General features: G+C 36.1%; 2 protein-coding genes across 2 annotated transcripts in view; both read right to left on the minus strand.

Annotated features, from left to right (window-relative positions):
• Positions 1–2,492: 2,492 nt before the first annotated feature.
• Positions 2,493–10,824, minus strand: part of LOC126767587 (kelch-like protein 17) — a 13,596-nt gene continuing 5,264 nt past the window's right edge. The window contains exons 2-6 of the mRNA XM_050485039.1: positions 4,414–4,579; positions 3,986–4,343; positions 3,313–3,909; positions 2,939–3,239; positions 2,493–2,584 (exon numbers count right to left, since the gene is read on the minus strand). Of these exons, the coding sequence (XP_050340996.1) occupies positions 3,177–3,239; positions 3,313–3,909; positions 3,986–4,343; positions 4,414–4,565 (1,170 nt within the window). The 5' untranslated portion in view covers positions 4,566–4,579 and the 3' untranslated portion in view covers positions 2,493–2,584; positions 2,939–3,176. The remainder of the gene's footprint in view (positions 2,585–2,938; positions 3,240–3,312; positions 3,910–3,985; positions 4,344–4,413; positions 4,580–10,824) is intronic.
• The window catches only part of LOC126767560 (kelch-like protein 17), an 8,789-nt gene continuing 7,406 nt past the window's right edge, over positions 9,442–10,824 (minus strand). Inside the window, exons 6-8 of the mRNA XM_050485026.1 lie at positions 10,270–10,474; positions 9,776–9,871; positions 9,442–9,709 (exon numbers count right to left, since the gene is read on the minus strand). Of these exons, the coding sequence (XP_050340983.1) occupies positions 9,497–9,709; positions 9,776–9,871; positions 10,270–10,474 (514 nt within the window). The 3' untranslated portion in view covers positions 9,442–9,496. The remainder of the gene's footprint in view (positions 9,710–9,775; positions 9,872–10,269; positions 10,475–10,824) is intronic.

A 10,824-nucleotide genomic window follows, 5' to 3' on the forward strand; every position in this document is an offset into this window, starting at 1 on the left:
GGAGCTGCGATTTATTCTTTTGGTAGTATTTGGATGCATTAGGCTTAATGAGTGAAAGGAGCCCATTTTTTGACGTTCCTATATACTTGTACATTCCTTCCTATATACATACATATATGCTCTTCTCTTCCCGTTCTTGCTCCAATTATTTCTCAAAATCTATAGATTTCTTAATTTTCAGTTTTTTTTTATTTCAAATAATTTTTATTTATTTTTTTTTTTATAGAACACTGAAGAACGCGAAGTGTGTTTAATTCAATGACCAACCGAAAGTCTACGAGTTTACATCGAAGTTTCTGGAGTCTTAAAATCAGCAGGAATGTTTTCTCGAGCCAACAATTTATGGTTTTGAAATAAAAAGATTTTGTCAACAAATACAGGTATGGAAGAAAACAGAATAGTATATTGGAGAAGAAATTGGTGCGTTTATCTTATGACTAGTAGTGTACTAATGTATTTATTATTGAGAGGCCGAACATGCTAGTTTTATAGTTGGACATACCGCGTCTTATAAAAGTATTTAACATTATTAAGAGCAAGGAGTTGCAATAGTTGACTTATACTGCTTTGTGATTGGTGAATTGTCGCGCCCGCATGAAGTCCGTTACCCGTCTGCTGATCGATTTCTCATGTGTGTGATTCGTAAGAGAAAGCAGTGTAGTTTACTCCGTTCGCTAGCTCAAGGCGTGGCTAAAAATGCTTTGTTGTTAATTCAATAGAAATTTCGTTGTATGTTGAATTTGTGCCATTTTGAGAGCTATTATGTTATCACAATATATGCGGGCGTTTGCTCATTGTTTGAAAGCGAATCTGTAAGCTTAAGTAAGTAAATACTTACATTGAGAGTAATATTATTTCGCTCAATTGTGATATATTCAAATCAGCTGAGGTTGATTGGCGTGAAATGCGCTCACCTTTTTTAATATTAAGGCGAAAGCAATAACATTTCATTCTCTGTATTGGAAGTTTTCTGATCAATTGCTCTTAAAATGAAGGGAAGAAGAAAGCGAGAGAGAAAGAGAGAAGAGTTTACTCAGTCGGAGCTCAGACTCACAACTTTTATTATTCATTGCTGGCGACTACGCTTTTGATGTTTCCCATTCCCTTCACATGAGAAACATGAATCGAACAACTCTTTGTTAATCCCTTTTCATATCTTCTCAAACACTTGTACGCTTCATTTAAGCAGTGCACAGCAATACTTTTCATTAGCTAATTTTTTATTTATTCAACAATTTCGAAAATATTTTGTTGTATTATTGATATTTGTTTGCAGATTGCACTGCATACAAAAATTATATAATAAAATTCAATTACTGAAACATATTGTAAATATTCATTTGGAACCGGAAGGAATTACAAAACAAAAAGGACAGCGCTTCGCATTTCCTCGTCAATCAATTACGATGCACTGTATACGTAGGTCTATGCTCTGTCCTGAGTCCGTAGACATCGAGATGTAATATATTAACTAAAACCTGTGTAGCATACAAAATATATGGCGCGTTTTTTTCAAAGCAAAAAATCACATATTTTGATATTTATTAGCAAATAATTTATTATAAAAAATATATTTATTAATATTGTTCACTCATTTCGACGTTAGTAAGGCTACAGGCGCAACAAAACCGGAAATAATTTTAGATGCGGGTAATGCACACTTTTGTTCCCAACGGTCATTTTCCTCGTCATAGACTGATACATTGTTTTTGAAAGGAAAAAATATACAAGATCTATTAAGAGCCCAGAGTTTATTGTCCAGCGATACGCAAGATATGCTACAATAGCCAACTCCCAAAGAGCGAATCTGCGAAATTTTGTCAAGAATATTTAGTATGACATCAAGCGATCGGCAAAAATCAACTTAACATACCTTAGACCATGTGTCCTGCTGAGGATCGTAACGTTCAACAGTTCTGTTCAAACTACCTGTTCGAAAGGTACTGTCTAAAACATAAATGCGACCATTATGTGCAGCTGCCTGTAATATAAAAGGTAGCAATAAACATTGTATTTAATTTTAATAGTGTTAAGAGTGCGACTAAATAAATCAGTGACTACTTTCAATTAGACAATTTTGGTTATTTTTTTGGAGCGGAGCTACTTTTGCTGATTTTGAAAACTCTAGAAAGGCTTGCAGGGGTGAAATCAAATGGAATCTTTTATTGTATTTTATTGAACATTGGAAAACTATGAGAGGATACGAATTTCGGTTACGTACATCCGCCTATAGTAAAAGAAATCCATGGAGTCGAATGTTAATATTTAAACACTTAAGTAAAGTTGTCATATACCGTTTTTGGATTCTCCTCAATCTACCAAATCATGCTTTGATGAACGTTCTCCTCTTACTAATAATTATTTTGTAATCTAACTTACACCAGGTAATGTGCGACTTTCTGTCATATCCGCGCAAGGAATCCAAATATTCAAATGCGGGTTGTAGCATTCGACGGACTTTAAACTTCCATTGTCATTACCACCGCCCATTATGTATATTTTACCATTCAAAGTTACTGCACCTGCGTCATATCGAGCGACATTCAAGCTTTTCGCGAACTCCCAACCAGCGGAAGTCGTATATCTGAAAATAAACAAAAACAATGAAAAAATAATGCATATCTCTAAACTGAAGCGTCAAAAGTGGCATTCCGTCGCGTTGTGTATTCTATTAATAAGAACTCGGAATTATTCTAAAGAAATCGTTGACAATGTCAAAGAGTTGGAGTTTTCTAAAGTCAGAGTCAATCAGACAATAACATTTCACTGAGTTCCCGCCTTCTTAAATGTAGAGGCACCATATTTTGTCCAACATCCATACTACCCTAACACATCTTGTCTAAAGTGCTTTCACTAATAAGTTTAAAGTTGACTTTAAATTTTTAAAGCTCATAACCGCCATCGTTAGGTAATTCGTTACAGTTTTAAACATACTTACCTTTCCACTGACGACAGAACCGTTTTAATATCATGACCACCAATCGCGTAGATTTTACCATCTAATTCGACAACGCAGTGTTTGAATCTTGATTGTTTCTTGGCGGGCAAACTTTGCCATGCCTTATTCCTTATGTTCCAGCTGCGGACGATGTTTAATGTGGCACCAGTTTTATAACCGCCAACAAATAACAAATTATCATCCTTTAAGATAGTTCTATATCATTGGTAATCGATTTCTATACTCGCATATTCCTGCCACTTATCCTCAGTTTTTTATATTGCAGCAGCTTGGGATTAGTCTATTCAAAAAATGTTTTACGTACATTAATTCATGTTTATCATTTTTAAACATAAGCCACTGTGTGCGCTTACCTTTGAGCACAATGCCAGCAATGTTTTCTCACCACAACTTGCAGCATTGACCCCACGTGGTCCTTTAATTTGCATATTTATCTTTGGTTGTGCTTCAGGCTCTCTGATCAACGAAACCGCCTCGACCCCACTTGGTCCCTTAATTTGCGTATTTATCTTTCGCCGTACTTCAGGCTCTCTGACAAACGAAAACGCCTCGACCCCACGTGGTCCTTTAACTTGCATATTTATGGTTGGCTGTGTTTGAGGCTCTCTGAAAAACGGAAACGCCTCGACCCTACGTGGTCCTGTAAACCGCATATTTATCTTTGTTCGTGCTTCCGGCTTAATGATCCAAGATAACGCCTTAAAGGCCAGCAGCTCGCAGCCGGGTAGTGGTTGTATGTGAGTCAACAGAAAGTCCGCATCGAATTGGGTAAGTCGGAGACAAGCTATTAAAAGTGGCAGTTGTTCTTGACGCGCAGCAACATCAAAATTGAACCAGCGTTTTATGGCATCGAAGGCATCTTCCTCACGAGTTATATTCAAATTGTCAGATTCCAGAATACGTTGCATTTTTTCAAAATCAAAATTCAGAAACTCATCGCTTTGGCTGATCTGGTATTATCGGAAAGAAAATTTAAATTACACATGTGCTGCTATTGTGAGACATTACGTGTATATTTAGACTCACCTCCACGAAATTCTGTGTTTCATTTTCAATGATTTTCTGCTTAAAAAGTTCGCACTGCGTTTCACGCTCTAGCGTATAAACGCCCTGTATAGTGTATTCATTAATGTGTGCCATGAGGTAGTCCACACAAGAGGTTATGGCATCGTCCAATTGCAAAACGATTGCCGCCTTTAGCATGTCACTGACATTGTTAACGGTAATGAGGGTCTGACCGGTGTAACAAAATGTTATTAGACGCTCAAAAATATCGCTATCGATATCATTTATCTCTATGACAGGATTAGTGCCTTGAGCGCCATTGAAAAGGTTCTCGAAGTAAGGACTCGCTGCTGCGAGTACCAAACGATGCGCGGGTACACTGAGCAATCCAAAAATTAAAAATATTTTCCTAAATCATTTATGTAAGCTGAGGACAAAGTGATACTTACAGAGCCGTTGGGTTCGAAACTTTAAATGTCACATCGATTAGAGACTGTTCGTCGTAGAAGCTAAATATTTTCGCCATTAATTTCTCCATGAAGCAGGTCCGCTCACTGGAATCGCTTTGAAGAGCAGGACTTTCGGTACAACTCGATGCCATGATTAGTTAAATACCTTTTGTGATAAAAAAATACAACATTATATAAAATGTTTTAAATAAGTAAATTGAAGTCGATCTTTGCTTTCAAGTTATTTAGTGTAGGCGCATTTAGACAGATGTTTGAAATAAATGAGCCTTGAGTTGTTGAAATATAGGTTTTACAAATCAGATACAAATTTCTATAAATCGAAATCAGACGGCTGGTTTGGAAAATCTCAAAAACCCAATATATAGAGCTCAGTTCCTACGGCTCACTTTTTAACATTTACCATTTTACCGGAAATTTCGGCCAATCTGTGAGATATAGTATTGAATTTCAGGCAACAGCCTTCCTTATAATAATGCGCCCTTGTATTAAATGTAGATAAAATTCGGTCAGTACTTTCCCAACTCCCACTTTTAGTAAACAAAAATAATTTAAAGATCGACCTCGCCCGCCACTATAACAAAAACACTAATTTCTAAAAAATTATTATAAAAAGAAAAATTTTTCTTTGATGATTCAATGTATTCCCAAAAAACAACAAAATAATACATTAACTAAATATATCTTTATTTTATTAAAATTATAAACATACCATGTTGTCCAGAATCCATAAAAACTATTTTCCAGAATTCACTTCACGCAACACAAAAAACCACTTGCAATTTCGAGAACATAAAAGCGTATCGCGAATAAGGACGTGCGTACTGAACGAAGTCTAGGTTCCGACTACATATGTGGCAATATATTCATTTAATCGGTTCATTGTAATACGGTTACTTAAGTATTAAAAAAATCAATTTTGAGTACCATCGCTGAAGCTTGTAAACCTCACGACCAAAAGCGTTCAACTTTAGCTAATAGGAGACGACTTGTGTTCCACGTGAACAACGCCAGGACACACACATTGCTAATCCCACGCCACAAGCTCCACGAGCTAGGCTACGAGCTCCATAAATATGCACCTTATAGTCCGAGCCTTGCTCTAAATGACTACTGTGTTCCAATGTCTATGGCGAAGATGTTGAAGGTGAGAAATGTGCCTCAATAGAAGATTGTAAAATCCGACTGTCACAGTTCTTTTCTTTAATTAATGGTGACGTTGGTTTCTATGAATGGCAGCAATTCATATTAGATCTAAATCGAATCAGACTAACTGAGCTATATAAAATCCTCAATTTTCTTCAAAAATATTGGCATTCGTTTTACTAGACCTTATATTCAGTTTCTTTTTACGAAAACAGCAGATTTTGAGTAGGCCCTTTTGGCTTTTATAGCAATCCACTTTTAATAAAGCTCCTTTAAAATATTTCACTATAATTCCAAATGTGTTCTTAATTCTTTGATGGAACGAATAATTTTTACGCCTAAAATTAAGTCTCAAGCTCTGAAAATATGTTGGGGAACAGTATGTACTTACTTACTTACATAGACAATGCCCTAAATGGGTATCTGCACAGCTCCTGAGATGGCCAATTATATCTCCTAAAGATATTTACGTTTGACAATTAAGTAATGAGGCTGATTTTATTGCCGCACTTGTGGTAAACCTGTGCACTTCAAATTCCCTCTCTCTTTTACCGGCATCCCTCCTCTCTCCATTGATATGTTCACCTTCGCTCTGGCTTGTCTAGTTCGCCTGCTGCGTCAAGTTGAGTAGACGTGTGTTTGTAGTGCTCGTCACGAAAATGGAAAAAAGAAATCAAGAGCAACGCGTCGCGATAAAATTTTGCGCCAGATTGGGCGAAAGAGCTTCGAAACGTACACTAAAATTGTAAGAGTGTATGGTGATAGTGCTCTTATTCGTGCCCAGTCTCACAATGGTTGTCTCCGCCCGCCCCCGCCTGAAAGAAGCTCGCATGAGCAAGTCGAAGGTGAAAACGATGATTATTGCCTTTTTTGATAGCCGTGGAATCGTCCACAAAGAATTCGTTCCACCGGGGAAAAAGGGAATCAAATCTACTATTGCCAAGTACTCGAAAGATAGCGAAAACGGGTCAACAGGGTGCGCCCAGACATCGCTCGCAACTGCATCCTCAGCGTGTCCCAATATTTGGCCTCTAAAGGGATCGCCGTGTTGCAACAGCCGCCTTATTCGCCCGACATGCCACCCTGTGACTTTTTGTTTCCTGAAACAAAATCGGTTGTCAAAAGAACCCATTTTTAGTCGATCACGGACATCCAGGCGGCCGTAACGAGGGTACTCGCGGACATCCCAGTCGAAGCGTTCCAGAAATGTTACGAAGCATGGAAAACGCTCTAGAATCGCTATATAGCTGCCCAAGGGGACTACTTTGAAGGGGATGGCAGAGTTGTAGAACAATTTTCAAATATACGGTTTTTATGGAATCAGCTCTAAAACCAAATACAACACATGCTGCTACAATATTGATGCCGGAGTAAAACTACATCAAAGGTCACCATGGTGTATACGCAACAACTTGAACAGCGTGTATTTTTAAGGGTAAAATCGTTTCACTTTGTAAATGAATATACAACATATAGATTTCTATACCGTTTTAAAACATTATTAACCATAAACTCAGGCTTTTAAAAAAAAATTAGTTCCGCTGGCTTACAATCTTAAATGAGTGCAACGACTCCATCACATCATGAATTAGACCAATTTGCATTTGGACACAATTGGTGTAAGCAAAAATCGATTAATAATCTCTGCAAATACATACATACGAAAAGTATGTGATAAATATAAAATTTTTCACACATTTTTTATATTTGTTTAAACGAATTTAAAAATTAGAAGAAATGACCTTCGAGTCTTCCTCGCTGCCTTTCGCCAAAAATCTACAAACCACTGACAGTATGTTTTTTTTTGTGGTTCTGTAAACATTGAGGATGCCAGGAATGTAAAATTAAACCTACAAGAGCTTACCGCTCCTTGCAAAAAGAGAAAATCATACATATTTATGGTATTTCTTATAGGAGAATTTATTTAAAAAAACATAAAAAAGCACTTTTGTCTCAAAAAAAATATTAATAATAAAAGCTAAATGTCTAAAATCATCTGTGTTGATAAAGTTTAAAGAGAACTGCAGTTTTTAAGAGTTCTTTCTACATGCCAAAATGGCCAGACCATATCTCATCTCTACTATTCAATATTTACCTACAGTAGAACCGCCTTTTCAAATAAATAGCTAAATAAATAGACTTTTTAATTAAGGATATAAAATGTAAAAAATTATTTATTTTTTACAGAAATGATCTTCAAATACCAATTTTCGAGCTTTTCTTCTTAATTACGGTTTCTTGCAAATCACTTAGCACCAGAATTTTTCTCTGCTCAACACTATTTGATACAACTCAGTTGGCGCTTTTCTTCAAAATGGCATTACTACTTCCAGTCCAATCTAATTTACTGCAGGACCAATTCCTGTGGTAAAATGTGCAAAGTAATTTCCATTGTCACCAGCATCAAATTCTGCCAAATCACCAACACAATTCGACTTATGAATTTCAGCCTCACCAGCTGAATAATAATTAAATAATTTGATAACGGAACTCAAGTTTCTTTAAACATTTAATATCAAAGAAGACCTTAGAGCTATAACTAGAAATATTTATCCAAACACGGCGGATGTGATGGAATCCCTCGACAGTGTTTAACAAAAGAGCGCAAACAGGCACACAGCATCGAAATTTTTACATTTAGAGATTTTGAGTTATTATCTGTTCCAGTAGCAATAGTTATATTGAAAAGACTGTTTGTGGAAGGAAATTTCACATCTGTAATAGAGTTTTGATTCAACGGTAAAATCAAAGGCCACACAATTATGGCATAAATATTGTCCATATCAATCCGTCATCTGTAGCCTTAACCAAATGGTTTTCAGCCGTGCGACTTAGAGCAATATCCAAAATAAGCAGCACTTTCTTTGAAAAGTCGTGTTCAAATGGCAATAAATACCTAAAAATTTCGTTTCACATACTTGTATGTTAAAGTGATCTGAAACCCATCTTTTTTACCAAGATTCAAAAATGCTTTTTAAGGGTCTCGGGTTCCGAGATTTGCCTATGACGAAAAGTGTTAATCAAAATCACTTTTGCCGCGGTGACAAACTTTCAAAAATTATACATCGCGAGAGCTTCTGATTTTGCTTCTTGAAAGGAAATGTGACAACCTCGCAAAAAGCAATGGCAAAAGTGGCTACACGGCACTTGTGACGATTTTAAATATTTTCAGCAACAATATTCTTTCACATTGTCACAACTCCATTGTCGACATGCTTGCATGTTTATAAACATGCATTCGCGTGTCTATTTTCTTTAAAGTCGTTTATTGAATAGTTACACGAGTCCTCAATCATGCTTTATGCAACTCTAAAACCACAAGCAAAACATATTACAATATTGAAGCGAGATTGAAATTGGATCAAGGACCACCATGTCGTATGCGCAACAACTTGAACGGAGTGTATTATGGTGTGGGTATAAGCATATCACTATGCAAATGAATATGTAATATATAGATATGTATGCCTTTCAAAAATTTATTAAACATAAACTCAGGCATTATTAAAAAATTTAATTCCGCTGTTGTTGCAAGAAGATGTTTGTGAATAATAATGTATGCAGTTATTTTCTCATTGCTTGCAAGCGTATCTGTAAGCTTAAGTTAAAACTTGCATTGAGAGTAATATTATTATTTTGCTCAATTGTGATATTTTCAAGTCCGCTGATATTTATTGTGGTGAAATGCGCTCACCTTTTTCAAAACCACTGCGAAAGCAATAACCTTTCATTCTCTGTATTGGAAGCAAAATAGTAAGAGAGAAGAGTTTACTCAGCCTGAGAATACGAGAACATCCGTATTAGGTAAAACCTGTGAAGCATACAAAATATATGACGCTTTTTCCAAAACGAGAAAATCAGATATTTTGGTATTTTTTATAAGAGAATTTATAACAAAAAATATATTTATTAATATTGGTTACTCATTCGACTTCAGTAAGGCTTCAGGTACAACAAATAAGGAATGAATATTTCGTTCGGGCAATGCGAACTTCTGTTCCCAACGGTCATTTTCCTCGTCATAGACTGATACACATGACTTCCCAGGAAGGAAGTTACCAGTAATAACCCATAGTTTATTGTCTAGCGATGCGCAAGCTGTAGAACCAATGCCAACTTCCAAAGAGCAAATCTGTGATATGTTTTCAAGAATATTTAGTTTGACATCAAGCGATAGGCAAAAATCAAGTTAACATACCTTAGACCATGTGTCCTGCTGAGGATCGTAACGTTCAACAGTTCTGTTATCACCGTAACTGCCTAAAACATAAACGTGACCTTTATGTGCAGCTGCCTGTAATATAAAAAGTAGCAATAAACGTTGTATTTAGCTTTAATAGAGCTAAGAGGCGACAGAATAAATTAGTGACTCTTTTCAGTTAGACAATTTAGGTAATTTTTAATGAAGCAGAGCTACTTTTTAAGGTTCTGAAAACTCTAAGGAAGGTTTGCAACGGTAAAATCAAATGGAGTCTTATTGTAGCGAAAATATGTATTTCACAAATTAATTGGAAAACTCAGACAGGATTCGAATTCTGGTTAAGTAGATCTGTCTATAGTAATAGAAATCTAAGGAGTCGAAACACTTAAGTAAAGTCGTCATATACCGTTCTTAGATTCTCCTCAATCTACAAAATCATGACTTGATAAACGTTCTACTATTATTAGTAATTATTTTGTAATCTAACTTACACCAGGTAATGTGGGACTTTCTGTCATATCCGCGCAAGGAATCCAAATATTCAAATGCGGGTTGTAGCATTCGACGGACTTTAAGCCCACATCGTCATTACTACCGCCCATTATGTATATTTTACCATTCAATTTCACTGCACGTGCGCCATATCGTCCAACAATCAAGCTGTTCACGAACTGCCAACCATCGTAAGTCGTATATCTGGAAATAAACAAAAACAATGAAAAAATAATGCGTATCTCTAAACTGAAGCGTCAAAAGTGGCATTTCGTCACGTTGTGTATTCTATTAACAAAAACTTAAATTTGTTCTAAAGAAGTCGTTGACAATGTCAAAGAGTTGGAGTTTTCTAAAGTCAGAGTCAATCAGACCATAACATTTCACTGATTACCCTCCGACTTAAATGTGGAAGTACTTTTTTTTTGTGCAACATCCATACTATCCTAACACATCTAGCAAAAATTGCTTTCACCATTAAGGTTAAAGGCAACCTGAAATTATTAAGGCTCACAACCGCCATCGTTGGGTAATTCGTTCGAGATTTATACATA

The sequence above is a fragment of the Bactrocera neohumeralis genome, chromosome 2 (assembly GCF_024586455.1).
Source record: "Bactrocera neohumeralis isolate Rockhampton chromosome 2, APGP_CSIRO_Bneo_wtdbg2-racon-allhic-juicebox.fasta_v2, whole genome shotgun sequence".
Taxonomy (NCBI): Eukaryota; Metazoa; Arthropoda; class Insecta; order Diptera; family Tephritidae; genus Bactrocera; species Bactrocera neohumeralis.